The 24,471-nt window shown below is 45.9% G+C and overlaps 1 protein-coding gene across 1 annotated transcript in view; it reads left to right on the top strand.

Annotated features, from left to right (window-relative positions):
- Positions 1-24,471, top strand: part of LOC148505696 (inaD-like protein) — a 191,233-nt gene that overhangs the window by 93,609 nt on the left and 73,153 nt on the right. Inside the window, exons 2-3 of the mRNA XM_088447865.1 lie at positions 11,266-11,462; positions 23,392-23,483. Coding sequence (XP_088303991.1) covers positions 11,266-11,462; positions 23,392-23,483 — 289 coding nt within the window. The remainder of the gene's footprint in view (positions 1-11,265; positions 11,463-23,391; positions 23,484-24,471) is intronic.

Genomic DNA, 24,471 nt, shown 5'->3' with positions numbered 1-24,471 from the left:
CATCTCCGCTATTTATTAGATTAATCGAGTACATCGAAAGGCATCTGAACTGCTCGCAGTGCTTGTGGTAGGTTTTACTTCCCGCAAACACTGCGAGCAGTTCAGGCTAAAAGACAACCAAGTGACGTTAATTATGCACACCCATTAAACGCCCGTTTTGACTGTTTGGCACGCCTGCGTTCGGATCTTCTCTCCCGATTTTCAAGCACCTACCCCTGTTACCACCCACAAACGCCTCATTCTGTCACTCAAATTAGCAGCCCCTCGCTGTTTTACGAGCGCACGATTTCCGACCGCAATGACTGGTTGGCGCATGCGCATTACGCCCCATACGGATGGGCAGATGTGCGAACATCGCTCGGAGCGAACGAGCAGCCGCTTACGAGCGGCTCTGAATCAGGCCCTGAGTGAGATATCTCTCTCAACTGTGATCCTGAACAAACCAATTTGCAATGCAAGGTCTGTAAATACATAATTTTTTTACATGTGGGGTAAATACTGGCTGATTTTGCATGTAGACCACAAATACTGCACAGCTTTATTATTACTATACAATTTAGATCAGTTTGGAAGCACTCCTCCCAAATCTAAATCTCTGCACATTTTAATTCTGCCCCTCCTGCATTGCAGCATGGTTTCACCAAGATGATCAGTTGAGAGATATCTCACTCTATTCCCAACTCTGAATCAGGCTTAATCAGCATACCTGTAACACAACAATTTTTTGAACGATTTAACTATAACGATGTCGTTATCGTTAAATCGTTTATAAAATCATTCATCTTTTTAAGGTGAACGATAATCGTTCATGCGCGTTCACGTTTGTAGTTCATTGTCCATTCTGACTGTCCAACAAACGATTTTCGTTCAGAAAATCGTTCATGTTGTACAGAATGAATGATGTCCATTCACTGTATGCATGATTAAAAAATTGTTCATTGTTCATGAAAATCGTTCACAAAATCGTTCATTAATTTAGTAGCCAACAATTTTTATAAACGATTTTCGTTCGCTTTTTCAAGGGAAAATCTGAACAAAAATCGTTCACTAAAATCGTTGGTTACTAACATCGTTATGTGTGTATGCAGCTTATGGCCCTCATTCAGAGCCGCACGTTAACAACAGTACGCTCGTTGCGTTCCGATGTTGACTAACCGCGCATGCGTCGGTGTTACACCGCGCATGTGCGTACGGCAGATTGCGAGCTTTTTTTCTCTCGTTCCTAAAATAGCGTACAGGAAGTGACATGTCAAATGTGATTGACAGAACAGGGCGTTTTTGGGTGTTGACGGGGGTGGAGATGAAAAAACGCAGGCGTGGCGAGGCGTTTTTGGGGCGTACATACATTAGCAGATGCGAACGTCAAATGTGTTCGGACCGTCTCATACGTCACTGGAACATCCGCTTTCCCTTCAAAATGCTCGCACAGCTTAGGGTCAGGATTACTCGACCACATTGGCGATGGCCTTCTCCTCCGTCCCGGGACTCCACGATGGTGCAGCGATTAATCGTGGCTGGTCAGTAAAGTAATTAGTGTTGGATTGAAATCCGGCTTGGTATGTGTTTGGAAAGCAGTTTATTGGGATAGCACAAAAGCGTACGCAGGTGGAAATCAGAGCTGCTAATGTCATGATTACATAATCAATTAGCGTACATTTTTGGGCTTTTATTTTGGCCACAATTTGGTGGTTATGGCCTATTGTAACAATAATGTCATCATCTTTTAATTAGCTCCCCTTTTTTTTTGTTTACTGTGGAATTTGCATCGCTATGTGTTTTTTTAAACGTTCCTTAAAGAGGCCTTTTTTTTAAAAAAAGAGGGTCAGTTTTTGCGTTTAAGGCCAGGATTAAATGTAACCCATTTGTACAATAATGTCACAATACAATGTCAGTGTTTTGTTTTTAATTTATTGTTTACACACAAACAAATTGGCATAATATTGTATTGCCTTTTTTTGTGGCCAAGATATTTGATCAAAAAAAAAACAAAACATAACTACTAACATAAGCGTAAATACAAAATTTAAAAACATTTCACAAGAAAGGAGAGGGAAGTTTTGACCAGAAAGGAATATGAGCCAAGCACAGAAGGAAAGTGGGAAAAGTCGCCATTGCTGTCACCGTTTTCTCGCCCGTTTGGCTGGGTGAGGGTGGGCGCCAGACCGGGTCCGGGATGCCATCGGGCTGGCCTGTCCAGAGGCAGATGTTGTGGCCTCTGGACTAGGCACAGGGCTAGGCACATTTGGAGGATTGCCTGATGTTGTGCCAGAGGTAGAGGATCTGGATGTTCCGGCAGGAAGGGAGGTCGGCTCCACCATGTGCTGGCGAACGAGCTGCTCCAGGGCATCGGCGATGCGGATGTTGGCCCTGGTATTTTCCGCCAGGGCCTGAGCAATGGTCACGTTGGCCGCAGCATTTTGCTCCAGGGCCTCAGCCACCCGTATCAGACTGGCGTCCATCCTCTGCAGAATCTCCGTATGGCAATCCGATTTAAAATTGAGTTCTGTGAGGAGGCCCACTGCCTGCGAGGGGGCACGCCCTGGACTGGCTTCTGCAGGGTCCTCAGCCGGATGTACTGGTTCCTCCCCTGCAGAGTCAGCAGAAATTCTGCGGCCAAGGCTCCCCTCTGGAGCAGACTCATCCGCCTCTGTCTCTGTTAGGAAATTGGAGAAAAGACTCACATTAGAATCTACATATTGGCACAATAGCATTTCTGAGTTGGTGACATCACAAGACTTACCTTGGCCAACATGAGGAGCCGCAAAGTCTGGCATGTCCGTATCCATGTTGGACACGCCAAACACCTCCACAGCCTGCACACACCCCTGTGCCATCTCTTCTAAGTCTGTCAACTCCAATGACACAGGGGTGGGACCCCCACCTGTCCCCCTTGCATGCCTAGCCCTGTCGGCAAGTTTTTGTTTTAGACGATATTTGAAGTCTGCCCATCTGTGGAATGAATTTGGAACCATTATCCTTTTTTTTACAATGGGGTTTGTTTATAGGATGGGAAAGTGTTTACTTACCGCCGTTTGACATCCCGGGCTAGACGGACATAATCACCCACCCTATTGACAGCAACGGCGACCTCCTCCCACATTCTCCACTTCTGGCTTTGGCTCATATTCCTGGCTGCCTGGGGCAGGATGTCAACGCACTTCTGGATCAAAACCTCCATCTCCTTGCTTGTGAAATGTGGCTGCCTTTTTTTTTTTGCAGCTTTGGCGGGTTGACTGGGGCCAGCAGTCTCTTCCATGTCATCCTCCTCACCTATTTGGGTAAATATGCAGATTTAGCCACTTCACAACTTGCACAATATTATGTTTTAAAATACTCATTGACACAAAATGCATGAAGGCCTTACCGCCGCAATTTTGACCATTGTTTCCCTGGTTTGAAGCCATGTCTCTGCTTCCAGCATGAAATCATCCAGAAATTCTATGTGATTTCGTGACGTATTTATACATGCGTCGTTAGTTTGCGGCCACATCATTGATTGTGCGTCCCTATGATTCATCCTTAATTTGTGCGGGAAAATAAACACTATTTATGGCTTGGTGTGTGTGGATTCGAGGTGGGGTTGTTGGAGTGTTGTTGGTTAAGTGGTTTGGATTTGGTTGGTTGGTTGCGTTTGGAGGATTTTGGAGAGTTGTTTTTTTGTTTGTTTTTGCTACATTTCTTTGGTTTTTCCGTTCGCATTTTTTTCATTTTATCAACATCCTTTCCTGATTTGGTAAGTTTTGTGCATTCAAATTTGTGGCCAATTGGTGTATTCTTCTGTTTTGTGGTTAGTTAATTTGTTTAACACTCATTTCATCTTTTTTAGTTTTTTTTTGTTTTCGGACCCAAAGAAGTTTTTTGACGACATCTTATATATTCGAGTTGGGTAAGTCCATTTTTTGTCTTGCATTTGCGAATGAATTACTGCATTTTTGACTGTTGGTGTAGCGCCTTGCATTTGCGAATGAATTACTGCATTTTTGACTGTTGGTGTAGTGACTTGCATTTGCGAATAATTTACCGCATTTTTGACTGTTGGTGTAGTGACTTGCATTTGCGAATAATTTACCGCATTTTTGACTGTTGGTGTAGTGACTTGCATTTGCGAATAATTTACCGCATTTTTGACTGTTGGTGTAGTGACTTGCATTTGCGAATAATTTACCGCATTTTTGACTGTTGGTGTAGTGACTTGCATTTGCGAATAATTTACCGCATTTTTGACTGTTGGTGTAGTGACTTGCATTTGCGAATAATTTACCGCATTTTTGACTGTTGGTGTAGTGACTTGCATTTGCGAATAATTTACCGCATTTTTGACTGTTGGTGTAGTGACTTGCATTTGCGAATAATTTACCGCATTTTTGACGGCTTATTCATCATATAATCCAGTTTTGCTTTTCCCTTTTCCATTTTTTGGGTCCATTTGAACCCTATTTGACGTACGGTGTGCAATGTAGTTTTCATCGATGGCCAAATGTGTTTTTCCGCTATTTTCTGTGTTGGCTTGCAACAATTTTTAAACAAAAAAAACACCCTCTAAATTTTTGAAGTCTCATTGTTGCCTTTTTTACAGTTTATACGTATCATGACAATACCCCGGCATGTAAGCAGCTATGGATGGTATCAGAAAGCTAAGTTGTTTTTTCTTACTTTTGGGGTGGGTCAAAAGCCTTACATTGTAAACTTTGAATTTCAGGTAGATCTGGGGCGAATTGTTCTGGCCCTGCTCCCGGAAGACGACCAACCTCAAACTCGTCCCAGGCGTAGGCATCGTAGGCATGCAAGGCCCCAGATATTTCGAACACGTGTCACCCTTTTTGGAATGCCCGATGATGAGGTTTTAAGACGCTACCGTCTACCTCCCAAAATCATCATAGACACTCTCTCATTAATAGAAAGTGATCTTGAGCGGCAAATTGACAGTCCAACAGCAATACCACCACTGACGCAATTTATGGCGGTGTTACATTTCTGTGCCTCAGGATCGTTTCAAACAATGGTGGGAATAGTGGCGGGCATCTCCCAATCCTCCTTTTCCCGGATCCTGAGGGCAGTGATGGAGGCACTTTTCAAGCACCTCCATCATTTTATTAAAATGCCTTTGGATATGGGTGCCCTTAGTGTGGCCAAGGCCAATTTTTACCAAATAGCTGGCTTCCCACACATCATAGGGGTTGTGGATGGTACTCACATACCACTTCAGCCTCCAGCACGGCTGGAGGCAATATTTAGAAACAGGAAACACTATCACTCCCTGAATGTAATGGTGGTATGTGATGCCTCCCTCCAGATCCTGTCCCTGAATGCTAAATTACCAGGAAGTGCACATGACTCCTTCGTCATCCGGCAATCAGGGATATGGCAGAAATTAACCAACCTACAAGCTGGTGATGCGTGGCTTCTGGGTAAGTGGAGACCTTTAGTACATAACAATGTTAAGCTTGATACACAGTGTTCCTGATGTGGTCTATTTTTGTTCACAGGAGACAGTGGATACCCTTGCATGTCCTGGCTGCTCACTCCTTATTTGGCTCCCACACCAGGGCCACAAAGTGCGTATAATTCCGCACTTACAGCCACCAGGCAAGTGGTGGAGCGCTGTATCGGCCTTTTAAAAGGCCGATTCAGATGCCTCCACCGCTCTGGTGGCGAGCTCATGTATGTGCCGGATATGGTGTCGAAAATTGTGGTCCTGTGTGGGATATTTCACAACATTGCCATAAGGAGTGGTGTCCCAATGCAGCCAGAGGATGCCTTACCTGAGGATGGCCCCCCCGAGGTTGGTCGAAGGTCAGTATGTGGGGGGGCCATACGCGATGATGTGGTGGCCAGATTTTTTAGGTAAGTTTGTTCAAAACTCCAGTGTTTATACCTAATGTGTTTGTTTTTTTTGGCAAACATCTAATTTTTTTATAATTTTCTCACCATCTTCTGTTTGTTCACATAATCTTTGGCACTACTTCCTGCTACCCTTACCAAACCTGGATCTGGTCCTTTTGGGCATATATTCTGGAACCCATATCGCAACGCCATGTTTGTGGAATCATGTTGGCATGGTCCTTCGTCAACCAGTTCTTGATTTTGTGTTTTTATTTATTTTTTTCTTGGTATGTGTTGTATTTGAATTTATCACTGTGTATTTTTTTTGGGAGTGACCACTTTGTTTTCTCTGTTATGTGGTGAATAAATGTTTGAAGAGTGAAATGGTCTTCCTTTTTTGGGACGTTAACAGCAAGTGTAACCAGGTTAACACAAGTTACATTTGACTAAGGGGTAAACCAGTACTGACGCCAGTTGAGCAAAACTGAAATATGTTTTCAGCTTTCCAATCCACACCAAAGGAAGCCTGGCCCAACCTTGGGATTTGTAAGATTGGCCTAAGCAGCTTGCGCACCAAGTAGGAACCTGGAAAATGTAGAAATCTGAAATTGACACTACACCCAAAAAGGGAAATTACATTGTTACTGTTATGTGTTTCTGGTGTCTGTTTGACATACAAAGACAAAACACAATCTAACTTTTAAAAAAGGGAAATCCTTGCAGGAACTTATGTCAGGCTAAACTATCTTGGTTTTGGTTTTTAAAAATGAGCCACAACGTATATTTGTCTTTAAAAATTTATTTGGCAAATACAACAAAAAAAAAAAAACTAATGCCGAAGGAGGCCAGACAGCCGGTCGAGGGCCACCAGAAGGCCGATTACATGGTGGCGCATCTGCCCCACAACATCCGCCACCTCTTGCCGACGCCTCTGTTCCTCTGTGGGTGAGAAAAGTGTGTGGGTTAATACAACAATAGGGACTCCACAGAAAAACATTAAAAAAAAAACAAATCACTCCTAAACCCAAAAACATAAATAAAAAGGGTGGGCTGGCAAAAATACAAGGCCTAGGTACAAATTCCCACAGGTATGATATGTGTATGCTTAAATCACCAGGAAGAGGTAAAGGCAAACCTTCACAATCAACAAAAGTCAAGCCACAAAAACACGAAGAAAGGCACGACACATGATTACATACAAACAGTTTGTGCTTTTAAAAAAAATAATAAAAAACATACCGGGAAACAAATCGGGAGCTCCGGCAAAACCTCCATGATCCTCCTCGGAGGATCCGTCATTCCCCAAAGAATGGGGCGGAGTTATGCTGGACTCCGGGGAGGGGGTAATTGGAAGAGGGGTGGGTGGAGGAGAGGGGGAAGTGGGACGGAGGGGAAGGAGGCCCGACATTTCCGGGAGAGGGTCTGGGAAGGATGGGGAGGAGTGGGGAATAGGCGAAAGATTTGGGGTGGAGTGTTGGCTGGGGGTTGGGGAGAGTGGGCGGGAACGCCGACGTTGACGGCGGAGTCTTGGCTGTCCCCCTAAAATATGTCAAATAAATTGCGTTTAGTTTATGGACAAATCCGGGCAAACAAACAAAAAAAAAAAAAGAAAAAAGAAATAAAACCAAAAAAAATAGCAGTAGAATTAAAAATTCATAAAAAGAGGGAAAACATGCAGACGCAGATATGAGTACAAATAATAAATAGAACAGACAGGAAAACATGCACACGCAGATATGAGTACAAATAATAAATAGAACAGACAGGAAAACATGCAGACGCAGATATGAGTACAAATAATAAATAGAACAGACAGGAAAACATGCACACGCAGATATGAGTACAAATAATAAATAGAACAGACAGGAAAACATGCACACGCAGATATGAGTACAAATAATAAATAGAACAGACAGGAAAACATGCAGACGCAGATATGAGTACAAATAATAAATAGAACAGACAGGAAAACATGCAGACGCAGATATGAGTACAAATAATAAATAGAACAGACAGGAAAACATGCACACGCAGATATGAGTACAAATAATAAATAGAACAGACAGGAAAACATGCAGACGCAGATATGAGTACAAATAATAAATAGAACTGACAGGAAAACATGCACACGCAGATATGAGTACAAATAATAAATAGAACAGACAGGAAAACATGCACACGCAGATATGAGTACAAATAATAAATAGAACAGACAGGAAAACATGCAGACGCAGATATGAGTACAAATAATAAATAGAACAGACAGGAAAACATGCACACGCAGTTTGCCCCACAAACACAAACATTAAAACCACAATACATAACACTTACTTGCCAGGATCTGCATGCGAAAGCATGCCAGCAAGCGGGGCGTTCGCCGTTGCAGGTCGGACCACCTGCGCTCCAGCTGCCCGATGTTGCGGCGTGATCCGAAGGACCGCAGGCGGGACCGTACCTCCGCATACGCGGAGCGCTTCTGCCGGTTGGTCATGGGTTCTGGCTGGCTGGTGATCCGGCGATCCATGACCTCCGTAAGCACCAGCAGCTCACGCCTGGTGAATGCGGAGGCTCTCATGATGGCAATGGTGTTTTTCTTAAAAATCATTTTTGATAAAGTGTGTAAAAATTTTCTGATTGGCTAATGTATTTTGGAAATTAACAGGAGCAATTTTATTGGTTAGTGTATGAGTCATGTGTTCGACAGGGCCAGAAATCTCTGGAGAGTTAGGATAGGCTTGATGCAGTGACATGCGTAAGCAAATTTAAATAAAGAAATGAACCCAGGGAAATATGCGGGGATACACAGCAATAGTACAATTGTTTAATTGTGGTTCACATGTTTTTTAAACAATAAAAGCGAATGTTTCATCCGTACGTATTCTGCGGGTAAACACAAACACAGACAAGAGTAAAGTTTCTTGCATTGTGTTGAAAAAAAACAAACAATTAAGCTAATTGATACATTGATTGGCATGATACGATTGATGGAGGTAGGCAGAATAAAGGAGCAGGTAATCGACATCTGACAAGGCCACTTCCTGTTTATACTTGTGCGTGCGTTCCTTTCAAGCCATTTCGGGGATGTACGCTCGCTATTTCGTACGCTCGTTAGTTAGAGGAGGGGTCGTCAGAGTTTAGGGAGGAATTTTAGATGCGAACGAAAATACGAGCGAGCCATTGAATTTAAATATTTTTGTACGTACGCCTAACGTACGTGCGCCCGCTTGCGTGCGGCTCTGAATGAGGGCCAATGTGTTTAGTGATCTAGGCTCAGTAGGCTGAGTGAGAATGTGTTATACTAATTAATGCCTTAAGTTTATTAGAACTAGTGTTAATTTTGACAAGGATTTTAAATTTAGTTTTAGGGCCTGAATCACTACCGTACACAACTGAGATTACGCATGCAGTCAGGCGATTGTTTCGTTCTGCACAGGCGTAAGCATCGCAGTGCGCTAACCGGCTGCTGCAATCGCTACTGCGATCGCAGTGACTACACAGACCCATTGCAGAGTGTTTGACAGGAAGTGTCATTTGTGAGTGGTGATGGGGGGGTGGTCTGCGAAACGCAGGCGTCCCAGTGCGTTCGGATGCCGTTGCAGGGACGTGCATAAATTAGCCACTGTGATGCCGTGCGCAGCTTGAGGACTCATAGCGTGTACGGAAGTTAGCAATTCCTGAGTAAGGTCAGAGCTTGTGCAAGTGTGCGCAACGCTGCAATGGTACTCACTGTTAACGATGGTTTTGCAGTCTTGCTAAACATTATGGATGTGTGTGAGGTAAAGTGGACGTACTTGTGCAGTGCTGCGACGGGATGGCGAACGCAGTGGATTAGCATACTATCGCAGTTGAACTGCGTGGGTCATCGCAATTGCAAAAGCAGTTGCGATTCGTAGTGAATCAGGCCCTTAGTCGCTTATTTAAAATTGAACACCGATTTCGTCATAATTTTCGTTATTAAATTTTTAATATTTACAATGTTACAATTTAGTCCTCAAAAAGAATCTAGTCAACTATTACTTTTAGTCAAAATTTTCGTCTGCAAGACTAACACTGGTGCGAGATCGCAGCGGCTAACATTAGCGCACATTAGTGTACATCTCTGAAGCAGGCTTTTAGCTGGGTGACACGAGACACTTTCTGGCGCCAATTTCTACCAAATACAAGCAGTTCCTCGGGCTTTGCTTTGTCTATCTGTCCTTTTATAGGTTTATCGACATACATATATTTATATATTATTTTTCTTGCTGCCTGAGTTTGTTCCACCTCACTTTTTTTGAACAAAGTCTGTCTAATAAAAAGTGTAAAAACTTTGCCACGTTTTTTTTTTTTTAATATTTCCAACAGTTTAAAATTTTTGGGGTTTGGCTGACTCATGGACCTTAAATCAGAACTCGATATTTGTGTCCATTTATATGTACGGATATGGTGAAGCTGTATGCATAAAAGAAGTACATTGTAAAAAATACTGTAATGCTGGCCATACACTAGCGCGGTTTCATGCCGATTGCACGATTTTAGACGCCTCTTACGATGCATTGTGTGCAAATCGTGCAGTATTTAGGTACGAATACGATCCGATGCGCGCTCCCAATGCTCTCCTATCGTATCTTATGATCAGAAGTGCAGCCCATATTATCCGTCGTAATCGTATGCAGATCGTGGCGTGTATCTGCGCATTCGATGCATCGTGCGTCCGACCGTCCGAGCGGCGTCATTTAAGTTGAGTTCCCCCTATTTAAATTAAGGCCAAATCTATGATCGCACGTTTTTAGTGAGGCACACGATCGCTCGTATCACGACCCGTCGTATAGGGGCAAATGACCGTACGTGAGATCGTATGTACATCGTGTGTCAAAAAAGCACCAAATCGTGCGGCCGGGACTGCCAGGGAGCTGACGGTGCGTTCAAGGGAAATCGTATGCTGAATCGCATCTTATGCTGGAAGTACTGGTGTATGGCTAGCATTACATCGAAGAATCCGTAGCATCTACCAACACTGCAGGTTTTCAAGCTGTCTTAAGAACGGCTGAGTGCCCGGTTAGCATTTCCAGGAAATGCAGCATTACTGTACATTACGGCGTCATGTGTAAAATAGAATTTAAAAAATGTAAATACAGATGCGCCCAGTTACATTGTGGCTGATCGCACCACAAAGTGCGCCAGCATCGCACCATGCGATTCCCCCGCGTCTGCATACGCTACGGCACTGCGATCGCACCATGAATTCCTATGGAGGCACATTAGCGTACGCAGTGCGTGTAGTCCGCTCGGGGGCGCGTGTCTCGCGCTATGCCTGGCGCGATTTGCCGCGCCAGAGGCAAGGATTATAGCTGGGTATATCTGTACTTCATCTAAAACGTACAGAATTTGTGTGCACAATATATATGTTTTATTTCTATAATATGTTTTATTTATATACTTTTTCCCCTTGTGTTTCCTCAGAGAGGATAAGTCAGAGATATGCCGACCTTCCGGGGGAGCTGCAAATTGTTGAGCTTGAGAAGGAAGCAAATGGGCTGGGCCTCAGCTTGGCCGGCAATAAGGACAGGTCTTTAATGAGCATCTTCGTGGTGGCCATTAATCCCGATGGACCTGCTGGAAGAGATGGGAGAATGGAAGTTGGCGATGAGTTGTTGGAGGTAACTTGTTACTGTGTGTAGTTCGCACGAATGGTCCTACTGCTGGGGGTAACAGGGGCTGTCTTGTTGTTAAACCAATATAACAGGGTTGTGCTTAAAATGAAGTCGCCAAAAGAAACGCCCTTTCTGTCCTGAAAACAGCATCAAATCTCCTCGTGGTGTCCGGGCGGCTAAAAGGTTTTTCTAAGTTTTAAATGTTGCATTCAGTACAAAACTGTGGCGCGTGTCCTGGTTGCAAGGTATGGGAAACGGCTTGGTCATGAAAATGTAAAACTATGAGATTAAAAAACAAATAAAAAACACCCATTAAAGCAGAGGTGGGGAACCATTTTTCTGCCGAGGGTCATTTTGATGAATATAACATTATTTGCGGGCTCAGTGCAGGCCACGCCCCCGTGTGACGTCACATGGGGGCAGGGCTACAATCTCACCGGTGATTACAGCAATGCCCGGAACATCCTGAGGATGCTCCGGGGAGCTGTAAGGGCAGCGGTGTGACCGTCTGAAGCGTCTTAAGGGGCGCGCCAGGCGGCACTGCTGCATAGATTCGGGCTGCAGGTTGCCATTCCTAGGCACCTTGCTAGCCAAATGAGGCTAGCAGAAAAAAGCTCAGAGGGACAGACCAAATGATTCCGGGGGGCCTTATACAGCCCCTGGGGCTCAGGTTCCCCATCACTGCTTCATCAACCTAAAAATTCTCTGGAGGTAATTAGGTTTAGAACTGGCATGGAGTTCTACCTAATTAACGGAGGAATTCATCATTCCCCCTCCCCATAACTATCTATTCCGAAAAGCTGTCATTTTTGCGATGACAGCTTTTTGGGAAATAGATACTTTTCCCTCTCTATACTACCTTACTGCAGCTGTAATCAGTGCTGCGCATGCACTGTCACATCTGTAAAACCAGCGCATGCGCAGCGCTGCCTACAGATGCAGTAATTTTGTGTCCCCCTCCTCATACCTCCTCCCCCCGTCCCCGCACTTACCTGCCCGCTGCAGCGCCTCCGGCTCCGTCCTGCGGTTCTGACACGTGGTCTCCCAGCAGCACACTGTACAGTTTAGAAAAAAAATATGTTTTTTTTTCTCTAATTTTTATTGTGTTCTGCTGGGAGAACACATCTCAGAACAGCCGCTGGAGCCAGAGGAGGGACCAGAGCGCCGGAGGGAGACGCCGGGGGACCTGCACATGCTAGAAGCAGGTAAGTGTCACCTGCTATTCGCCACCTCACAGTGACGAATAGTAACTCCATCAAATTCCAAAAATACATAATATTCGGAATTTGATGAATACCATAATTTCCATATCCCCATACTAATGTTCTAATGTATGGGGAGTGTGGAAATTAACACAGGGGGACTTAACACAGGAGATATCACTGATATATCCTGCTTAAGTCTCTTCATGAATACTAAAATAAAGGTAATTAAGGAAAATGTCCTTTAAAAATGTTATTTTAGTGTTGATGAATAGGCCCCATAGCCATTAACCCATTTTAAGATGATGCCTCTATACAAAATGACTTCCTGGCTTTCTTGGACATTTCTCTCTCCTAGAAGATATAACAAATGATCTGTTCCGTCTGCTGTGTTGTGTTTTCCTAGAGTGACCGGTTATCTGGCATTGGGCCTCATTCACAACGGATCGCTGTTGCGATCGCCGCTGCGATTACGCACACAGGTCTGCTGCGGTAATATACTAATGACTGCAATCGCAAAGCTAGTGTAGAGACGCCCAAAGCCAGCATGGAGACGGCCACTGCCGCTTTCGCACATCCGGAATACCTTGCAGTCCTGCGTATACATCGGGAACATCGATTATCATCGGCCCCTCACGCACAACTACAACAGGTCTGACCTTACTCACAAATTGCTAACCTCGTTGCACGTAGTGAATACACAAGCTGCGTATGCCGTCGCAGCGGCTAATTGATGTGCGCCCGAGTACCGGCATGCAAACAGACAGATTTCTCCGACCACTCCTCTGTCACCACCCCCAAACGCTAACCTGACGTCAGGTATGACATAAAACTATGTCCCTGACCGCAGTTTTATACATGTATTCATCTAAATGAGCAACTCAGCTACCAGGAACACCAAGGGGTATATTTACTAAAGTGCGGGTTTATAGAAGTGGAGATGTTGCCCATAGCAACCAATCAGATTCTATGTATCTTTTATCTAGCACCTTCTAGAAGATAATAGCTAGAATCTGATTGGTTGCTATGGGCAACATCTCCACTTCTAAAAACTCTCACTTTAGTAAATTTACCCCCAAGGGTCAGTCAGACGTTCTCTAGCCAGATCACTGCAGCTCGTCTCCTCATAACTAAGGCCCTCATTCAGAGCCACTCGCTAGCGGCAGTACGCTCGTTCCGAGCGATGTTCGCACATCTGCGCATGCGTACGGATCGTTATACGCATGCGCGAACCAGTCAGTGCGGCCGAAATTCATGTGCTCGCAATATAGCGAATGCCTGCTATTTTGAGTGACAGAATGAGGCGTATGTGGGTGGTAACAGGGGAAGGTGCTTGAAAATGGGGAGTGGAGATCCGAACGCAGGCGTGCTTAAAGGTCAAAACGGGCGTTTTAAGGGAGTGCATAATTAATTCAGCAGCATCATTGACCACGTCACTTGGTTTTTTTTAACTCAGAACTGCTCGCAAAATACTGGTTGAAAAAACCAACCACAAGAATAGCGAGCAGTTCATACGCTGGTCGATGTACTCGATTAATCTAATAAATAGCGGACATGATGTATGGTGCGAGCGGCCAGGGGGCGTTTTTAACAAATAAACGAGCGTATGTTTTGCTCGCTCGTTCAGACTTAGAGGTGTGATCAGACTGCAATTTGCGAACGGATCATTTGAATAGCCACCCCTTGTTTTTGAACGAACGACCGCAAATAGCGAACGGGTCTGAATCAGGCCCTAAGTCTGCAATTTCTGATAGCTGCATACTAAGCTGAAAAGCCTCTAACGATCGCAATGTTATCTTCCTCCCACTGTGATTTTTCTGTACGCCATATTTCAGAGGCAGCTTTGCCGTCGTAAACCAGTTTTTAAATTGCTCCTGTTTTATAGACTGCTGCTGTCTCACATTCGGGAGCCTTGCAAGATGAGATTCCGTAATTGCATAAACTCTCTGCATCATAGAAAGTTACACACTGTATATTTTAAGACCATAATTAGGCGCGAGGAGCTTAATCCTGGGAGAAGTTACCGACCATAGAGGAAATTGTTACCTGTTTTTCTTCTCATTCCATTAGACATTTACATCTTTTTTTATTCTTGTTTGCATTTCAAATGTAAGATAAGACAGATCAATTCCTGATTGGGGCTTCGGGGCTGGCTGTATGGGGATTATGTTGTTGCATTCCTGAAAATAAATTAGCATTAAGCAGATATAAACCTGGGATTGTGATAAGCATATAATGGTGTTTTTGTGATACACGAGGCTGCAGTAAAGGTCAGTCCATGGCAGAGATTGAGCAGATAGATTACCATACAGAGTCAGGTAAATGCAACTACTAAATAGGTCCCTGAAAATTAGGCTGGGTACAGGATGCTGCATCCTGACATCGGTCAGTATCCTAACCCTCCCCCTCTCCTAGCCCTCCCCGCTGCCTCAACCTTACCCCCTCCCTAGTGCCTAAACCTAACATCTCCCTCCCCGCACCCTAAACTGAATCGGTATGTAATACCACCGGCCGCATGGCCGGCAGTTCGAATACCGGCAGCGTCAGGCCGACAGAGGAACAGATCCCGGCAGACCGTCCCCAGGTAAGTATTAACTAACCTAACCCCCCCTAACTCTAACCCTCCCTTCGGGGTGCCTAACCGTAACCTCCCCCCCAAGTGCCTAACCCTAACCCCCCCCCCTCCCCGCTGCCTAAACCTAAGTCCCCCGGGGGGAGCCTATCCCTAACCTCCCCTCGGGGGTGCCTAACCCTAACCCTCCCTCCCCCTAGCCTAACCCTAACCTCTCGGGGGGTGCCTAACCCCAAGTCCCCCCCAGGAGCCATAAACCTAACCCCCCCCCCCACGGCTGTCCGCTCGCGGTGCCCGATGTCGGTAAAAAGAGCGGCGTCTACATCTAGACGCTGGTCATTTCACCCTCGACGGGAAACCGGCTGTCGGTGTAATGTCAGCCGGCTTACCGATTGCATCCCCCCTAAACTACCCCCCAACTTAGTGCCTAACCCTCCCCCTAGTGCCTAACCCTCCCCCTAACCCCAGTAATTATCATCGAGGTGCCGTGATTCTGCCTGGTGTCTAGATTTCAGTGCCGACATCCTGACTATCGGTATTTTGACCGGATCCCCCTGATAACCTATATGTAGCTCTTGATAGACACAGCTTGCCTACCTCTGGTGTAGGGGATATAGGAACCACCCTCCCCTTGGTTTTCAGACACCCACTGTGCACACATGGCGCGGAGATGAATAGTCTATCAGCTTCACTCTGCCAGTGACCGTCCCACACAGGGCACCACGAGACTATGCACAATCAGCCACACATTACATCCCGGACAATTAAAACACTTAATCAAGGTGCCACGACCAGATTATAAGATTAGGGGAAAAGATATTTAGAATCAAATTTTGCCTCATTCTGTAAAGGGAACCTGATTACGATTTAATGGGACAGTGTAATCATTGTGGATTATTTATTTTTAAATCTTTTTATTTGAGTTTTTCAAAGATATATGGCATACAGCAAAAAAAGAAAACCAAATAACAAGTTACAATTACTATGGGATTTGCATATCCGATTGAGATATTGCTTAAAAAACACAATAAAAATAATATTGCACAATATAATATCATATTGTTACTGAGTGTCTGTTTATAATAAACATAGGGCAACAAGGGGATAAAGGGTGTAAAGTAAGACAGTGGGTATTTGAATTCCCCGTTGGCATGTATCATCTTTTATTCCAATTTATGGAGAAAAAGAAGAAAAATGTTAAAGAAGTAACAATATTCTGAAGTAATTGTTTAAGATACCCAGAGTAGTAAGGCCACATATACACGGATACAGGAAGGGGCAGGGAAGAACACGGAGGGAAGGGAGGGGCAGGGAAGGACACGGAAGGGAGGGGCAGGGAAGGACACGGAGGGAAGGGAGGGGCAGGGAAGGACACGGAGGGAAGGGAGGGGCAGGGAAGGACACGGAAGGGAGGGGCAGGGAAGGACACGGAGGGAAGGGAGGGGCAGGGAAGGACACGGAAGGGAGGGGCAGGGAAGGACACGGAGGGAAGGGAGGGGCAGGGAAGGACACGGAGGGAAGGGAGGGGCAGGGAAGGACACGGAAGGGAGGGGCAGGGAAGGACACGGAGGGAAGGGAGGGGCAGGGAAGGACACGGAGGGAAGGGAGGGGCAGGGAAGAGCACGGAGGGAAGGGAGGGGCTGAGGTTATATTAACAAAAATTGCTTGACATAAGGCCTGAAAAATTCCACAATTGTGACCATAAAATGAAGAATAATCACATATAGAATGCTCTAGAGATTGTTAGATCAGGGGTTCTCAAACTTTTTTGCTCTGGGACCCCGTCTAACAATAAAAATTATTATAGGACCCCAGCATGTTACTGCAGAATGACTGCCACACGTGTGGTCAGCAGACCGCTCATGCACAGTAACACTAGGGAGACGCAAAACTGTAAGGTGTCCGATAATGCAATAATTTAATTTTTTACACATTGCAGGGACGAGCTCTTTTCGAAGCCCCTGTCCATGCAAGACTGAGGAGACAGTGGGTTACTGGTGAGGCAAAGGGTGACGTAGGAGGAGAAGCTGTGGGTGACAGGGAGAAACCGGGTGACGGGTGAGGAAGATGGTGGCAGAGGGTGGCATGAAAAGCCAGAGGGTGACTGGGGAGGCAATAGGTGACGTAGGAGGCAGTGGGTAATAGGGAGAAGCTGTGGGTAATGGGGAGGCAGAGGGTGCCGGAAGGTGATGGAGAGGCAGGGAGTGGCAATGGCTGGCAAGGAGCGGCATAGGGTGGCAGGGGAGACAGTGGGTGACTGGGGAGGCGGTGAGAGGCAAAGGGTGACATAGGAAGCAGTGGGTAACAGGGAGAACCAGAGGGTGACGAGGGAGGCAGAGGGTGAAGCAGAGGGTGGCATAGAAAGGCAGAGGGTAACTGGGGAGGCAATAGGTGATGTAGGAGGCAGAGGGTAATAGGGAAGAACGGGGAGGCAGAGGGTGTCTGTGGGTGACGGAGAGGCAGTGGGTGGCAGGGAGAAGCAGTGGATGACAGGAAAAGGGAGTGGGTTGCAGGAGGAGGCAGTGGAAGGCAGCAAGAAGCAGTGGGTGACAGGGGAGGAAGTGGTGACAGAGAGAGGCAGTGGCTAGCAAGAAGCAGCAAAGGGTGGCAGAGAGAGCCAGAGGGTGGCAGGAAAGACAGTGGGTGACTGGGGAGGCAAAAAGTGACATAGGAGGCGATGGGTAAGAGGGAGAACCAGTGGGTGACAGGGGGAGGCAGGGGGTGAAAGGGAGAGAGGGGGTGGCAGTGGGTGACGGGGAGGCAGGGAGAGGCAGAGGGTGACAGGGGTAGGCAGTAAGTGAGAAACAGAGGGGGCAGTGCATTTCAGGGGGGGAGGCAGTGGATCACAGGGGGAGGCAGTGGGTTTTTAATTCATTTATTTTCTGTTTCCCCCCTCCAGTTCCCACACTATGTGCTCCCCTGTTCCCCCATGGGTTCTGTGCTCAGCACTCCCCTCATTCCTCATGCTCCCCTGCTGATGTTTCTTCCCCCTCCACAGCAATCATCACACATTCTGTGTCCCCCCACCCTGGCAGCAACGGTTCCCCAGGCTGCACTTACATAAGAACATCTGCACAGACTGCAGAGAGAGTCCGGCAGCTGGCTCCTCTGGGTCTGTCTGCTGCTGATGCTTGCTTCCTGTGTGTCAGTTTCTGCTGCTGGGCAGGAGGACAGGAGTCGCTGAGCACTGGGGTGGAGGGGGGTGCCTGATGACTCCTCGGACCTCTCAGCCAGTGATCCTAGGAGTCTGAAATAACAGACAGTTCAACTAGTTTCACTCTCCTCAGATCACTGGCTGAGAGATTAGGGGAGTCATCAACCTGACCCCATGTGAGTCGCAACCCCAAGCTGGGATGGCCGGGACCCACTTTGGGGTCACGACCCACAGTTTGAGAACTGCTGTGTTAGATTGTTAGGGGGCTAATTATATTTGCCGGTGAAGAAACCATTCTGTTGTCTCAAAAACTTTATAGATTTGGATTTGAGTAGATTGGTCCAATGTATCAATATAGAGACCCCATTTTTTTTATAAAAGGTCACAGCCCCTCTTTCTATGAGTGGTTGTGTGGATTTCCTATCAAAATACATAAATTGGAGAAGTTTTACCTTAACTTCAGCAAGAGAGGGAGAGGATCTGGAAATCCAATGTGTCAGTATGATTTTTTTCGATATCGTCACTATCATAGTAATAATAGGGATATGAGGGGTAATGGGGGGTCGTGTTCCAGTTAGAGAGGATTACACATAGACAAGCCAGAGGGTCAGGTGAAAACCGTGTGGATAATAACTCATTGTGGATTATTTTATAGGGAAAAGTTTGTTACAGATAAAACCAGCTCCTTTGGGTGTGGAATTGTTTGTAGCCAGATAAAAGGCACCTGACTCCCTTATAGCCAGGATATATACTAACCAATATAGATTTCCACCTGCTTTTACCTGAGGAATGTGTTACTGCCATCGTGCGCAGGAGGTGAGGAGGAATTGAGTAACATTAAACATAGGGGACGCTTGTGGTGGGCGTGTGTCCAAGATGGTTGCATGTCAGCGGAGAACATTTACTGGGATCCAGTCACATTGTCGACAGTTCCCGTATCGACATGCATGTCAACACCACAATGTCGACATTATCCTACATGTAGACAAACACGATGTCGACATCCAGAGAATGTCGACTTGCTCACAGTGTCAAGATCTAAAATGTCACCAATACTCAGACGTCTGCTCCGGAAAGTGACAGTCAAGTGACCGCCGGGACCCGTAAGCCGCGCTGGAGCTACCGCAGCTGTTAGGACATGTCATCCGCGTGGACATGATGAATTTAAACATGGTCCCTGTCGACAAGCTGCATGCTGACATTTCAACCATGTCGACACAATAACTGTCGACCTAACATACCACTCCCCATTTACCTCCATCCAAGTACATGTGACCATTATTTGTTTGTTGTAAAAAATAAAAAAAAAAGTTTCCTTTGTGGATCACTGCTTGGAGGTATAACAGATTCCCGGTGCCTGGACCTTGTCAGCGTGGCGGACATTCCCAGAGTCTGGCCCTCCTCCCATTTAGGCCAAGAGAATGTTTTTGCAGGACCGGCTGTGCCAGTGCTTTGCGTGGTGGTTGGATGTCCTGTTCTCCGGCATAGGCCCCTGCGCTGACCTTGGCCACTGACAGATTTCTGTTGAGCAGCGGAGATTCTTCTGCTCTGAACCAGTGCAAGTGACACTATGAAAGCCCGTCTGCCTGGCGCTTCTCCCACGCTAACAAGTGTAGGGAGCTGTGAGGGGGTTCCTGGTGAATATTGAATGTGTTGGTGAATATTGACTTACTGCCATAAGGGATTGTGTTGGAGGGGTCATAGACAAACGCTGGATAACGCGAAGACCCTTAAGCCTGGTAGACACTAGGCGAACTGTGTACCCGGTCGACGGCAGATGTGACGGTCTACACATTGTGCGGTCCGTACACCCCACATGATCTGGTGAACAACCGCACGATATGTCGTTGCCTGCCGCATCTAAATGTATGGGGTCATTGGTCACATCCTCAGATGGAGCAGCGTGTATGGCAGATCTGAAGATGCGACAGATGACCCAGCAGGAGCACCCATAGTGCGTTACACACTGGATGATTTGAGCGATTTGTCTTTCCGATTCGTTGGAAAATGACAAGTCATTTTAAAAAATCGCCTACTGTGTACCCAGCTCTACAGTCCCCCCACCAGCTACATCTGAAGACCGCAAACAGACGTCAGCTATCTGACCCCGCTTCTCTTCTTGGCGATTTCTGGTGTTTACGGTAAATCAGGAGTAAATATGGCCATTGATTGTGGCCCTCTACTCAAGGGGTAGCCAACCCTGGTCCTCGTGAGCTACCAACAGTGCATGTTTTCTAGGTCTTCTCACAGAATCATAAGTGAAATAAATTAGCTCCACCTGTGGATCTTTTAAAAAGTATCAGTGAGTAATGAATACACCTGTGCACCTGCTGGGTGGTCTGGAAACCGTGAACTGTTAGTAGCTCTCGAGGAGGTTGGCTACCGCTGCTCTACTTCAACAGTACACATGTTATCTGCCTATAGCGGTAGGAACCTGCCTATCTGTGTGTTTACTATCAGCCTGGTGGTTGAAGTTCATCCAATCTCAGCTTACTGCTTTCGGCCCTAGCTGGGGTGCACAGACATTTATCTCCGTCATGGAGTTGGAGGTGTGCACCCTCTTGCTGACCCCACTCTAGCTCCCCACTTGTTTACTTGAGCCCATCCTCGGCTGTAAGTCTTGCGACCGGGTCTGAATCAGGCCCACAGTGTGATCGCCTGATGTTCTACCTTACCAGTGACTTGCGGTGAGGTCAGTGGCTGGGAATGCACTGGCTGTTTAACACCCTCCCCCTCCCCCCCCCCCTTTAAAAGAAAAAAAACAGTGCAGGGTTCCCCCTTTTAAACAGTAACCAGCACTGAGCTGAACTAGCCATGCCATAGCAGGGGGTACACTCAGTGTGGGGTCCCCCTGCCATCACATTAACCACCTTTAAACTAGGCCCAGGGCTGGAGTTCCTCAAAAAGTGGGAATCCCCCAAAAATAAAATGGGGTCCCCCCTCCCGAGTAACGGCTCTGCCTCCCCTGATTGCTCGTCCCTGCTCTTGACCTCGCATTAGCTCCCTCATCAGACCCCCAAATTATTATTACAAATATCCACTACTTATATTGGCTGCTATTATATAAACCTTTTGCCCACCTGTCTTCCAAAACCAGTGTGATCCCTTGTCCCCTTCTCTGTCACGAAATGTGCTGCTCTCGAGCTTCTCACTAAACAACAAGATAAAGATTCATTTAACCCAGGTAACTGCGATAGCATTTAAAAAATAAACAACCTTTTTGTGCCAGGTGGAAAGGTCAGGTCGCAGGGCCTAATATACAGACATGTCTTTATACTGAAGTCTCTTACAGGATAATTATTATTTATTTTCTTCTCAAAAATAGGGCCGTATGCCTCTACTACACAGTCATTATGACAGGGCTCGACAAATCCCAGGGGCCAGTTAGCCATGGCTACCAGATTTTGCTGCCTGGCTACCAGATTTTGCAGTGAGGGAGGAAGCAGATCCTCATCAGCTCCGGCGGAGCTTCGTGCCGATAGTATTGCGGTGTTCATATCATGCACAGGATTGCATGCGCTGAGTGTTGCCTGCGGTGACTGCTGTGCCTGTGTCCATCCCGGCCTGCGCTGACGACTCCTCTCCATCTTGGCCTGCTCTGATCCCGGTTGTCTGTCCCAGTCTACGCTGATCCTCCTGTACATCCTGGCTGTCTCCTATCTCCGGCTGCATAGAGCTCTCCGGTCTGTGCATGGCCAGGGATTGCGGAGCAGCTTCAGAGGGATAGTGGTGTGACCACGAGGGGTGGGGGGTTTTGTACTTTCTGGTACCATTGTTTTATGTGAAATGTGGTCCGTTATTACTAGAGGGTGGAGCAGGGGAGCTACTGTATCCATTCAACTGTGACCATTTTGTGGACTAGTATAGTGTGAATAACAGTTGTGTAACACACAGAGCTGTGCTCCTTATTAACTCCTTTTTGGGGGGGCGATGGTCTGGCTCCCACAATTTCATCCTGGCTCCTAGATTTTAGAAAAATTTGTCAAGCCCTGCATTATGACATAATACCTAGTTGAGGACACCAGGCTTCACCTTTGGCTAGCAGGACATAATCCTTGGCAGAAATACATTATGTATAAAACTATATTATTACACCTCAGCACATCACAGTAATCCGTTGCTGCTATGTACAGTTTAAGTCATTCGCTCAGTCGCGTTGCAGGAATAGATCAAAGATGACCATTATCCCTTCTGTAAACCTGTGCTTTATTTTGTGGGTGCTTAATCTCTGCCTCAGGTGATTATACAATGCTGCTGCATCGGGAAAGGTCACTTGTCTATTATAACTACAGTGCGGAGAAGTCTGCCGTTACCAGCGAGCCACCTATGCACCAGAGCTGTCAGTCACCTGTATTTTGATGGACGCAGGTCCTGGAAATATACACTGCAGAGTGACCTCTCAGAGTTCTGGCGGCGGCTTCTTCTCTTCCCTGTAATAATCACCTGATATTAGGATGAAAGAGACGATTCTAGGGACGCAGAATACAGCCACAAATGATTCTGCTGAATCCGGACGCAGAGTGCATATTAATCTAAGCAGCAGTGGCTTAACTCATTTAGGTTGTTACTCCTGGGACAGAGAACGGTGCCAAGTGCAACAGTCACAACAAAATAAGTGATCTGATTTTCTTTATAAATTGTAAAGTGTTTGCACCTACATGAGTCTTGCATCTACGCAGAATAGTTATTTCTATCTTATCCAAATTTATATTAATTTAATATAAATTCTCATCATTCCCCAGAAATAAAAGTACATTCACAGGTAAGAGATCATTAGTAATAACATCTACGACGAGACCAGGCTTTGCACTTGTGAAAGTGCAGGTTTTCAGGACACCCCTGTTTGAGCACAGCAATTTATTGGCCTATGCGACCGAACGCCATTGTTTTCTCTTGTTTTCTCTATTTACTGTAAAATTCTTTTAGGTTATGTAAGAAATGAAGATGGATACACTGGGATTCCGATATTGTTATGTTTATGTGGTGTTTTTTTTTTTTCTGCACTAGTTGAACAATCAAATTTTGTTTGGAAAAAGCCACCAAAATGCATCAGCCATTATCAAGTCTGCACCTTCCAAGATGAAGTTGGTACTTATCAGGTAAGGACATATCTGTAGCCTTAGCACAGTGAGTGGGCGGGCAGGTTAAGAATGGTGCCTCATCCCTCGGTGACTGAGGCTTGAGGCATGTAAGAGTTACATACTTCCAAGTTCCGATGTTTACAAGGGAACAGTTACACTTAAATGTAGCAACTAAAAAATGATGCACCATGAAGGTGGCTTTGGTTGGATTCTGGCTGTGCTTTGGTAAAGCTACAATGTACAAAATTTGCTAATTTTTTATTTCTAATTAACATAAAACCACTAAATACATTTTCTTGCTGATGGTTTAAGTCCTTTAGTGTTTGTTCTACAACCTGCTATATATGGATTCACAGTTTGAGTGTCATGCCGTTTCCCATGGCAATCACATGACATTATGTAATGAGCAGAGGTGATTTGGAACACCCGTCGTCTTATCAGGACTGCTGCATGCTCATAGCGCAATACGCCCTCTCCATCCACAGTCATCACGTGACACTGAGGGGCTTACTGACTGACTGGCTCTGTCTCAGAGATCGGGTTTCACTCCCCACTCATGAAACTGCTTGAGAGCTAAAACCTAATGCTTCCAGCCAAAGGAGTATTCTGCTATAATCACTATAACAGGGCATTTTAAAGGAAGACTGACTTATAGGTGGACGTCAGGGATGTAACTACCGGCATATTTTTGCCCGTGGGCCCATCACTCGCTAGTTTCGCCACTGGTGGACGTACTGGAAAAATAACTCTAGTTCTTGTCCCAAAGACAAAAAAAAAAATCTGTGTGCGGCTGCAGCTAGAAGTTAAAATATTCTGATTAAATGCTACAATATGAATTACACATTAAAAATGAATGAATGGCTGTGCATGTGTTCCTATGAGTTATACTGTGTACCAACGGTGCCTTTAATAGCAGTATCTAACATGCAGCTCCGGGATAACCCCGCCCCCCCAACATGACATCACACTGAGAGGGCAGGGCCGAAAGCACTAGAGCACTCCCCAG

The sequence above is a fragment of the Taudactylus pleione genome, unplaced genomic scaffold (assembly GCF_031769625.1).
Source record: "Taudactylus pleione unplaced genomic scaffold, aTauple2 ptg000442l, whole genome shotgun sequence".
In the NCBI taxonomy this organism is placed as follows: domain Eukaryota; kingdom Metazoa; phylum Chordata; class Amphibia; order Anura; family Myobatrachidae; genus Taudactylus; species Taudactylus pleione.
The sequence above is the reverse complement of the archived record's forward strand: the minus strand, read 5'-3'. Positions and strand labels throughout refer to the sequence as shown.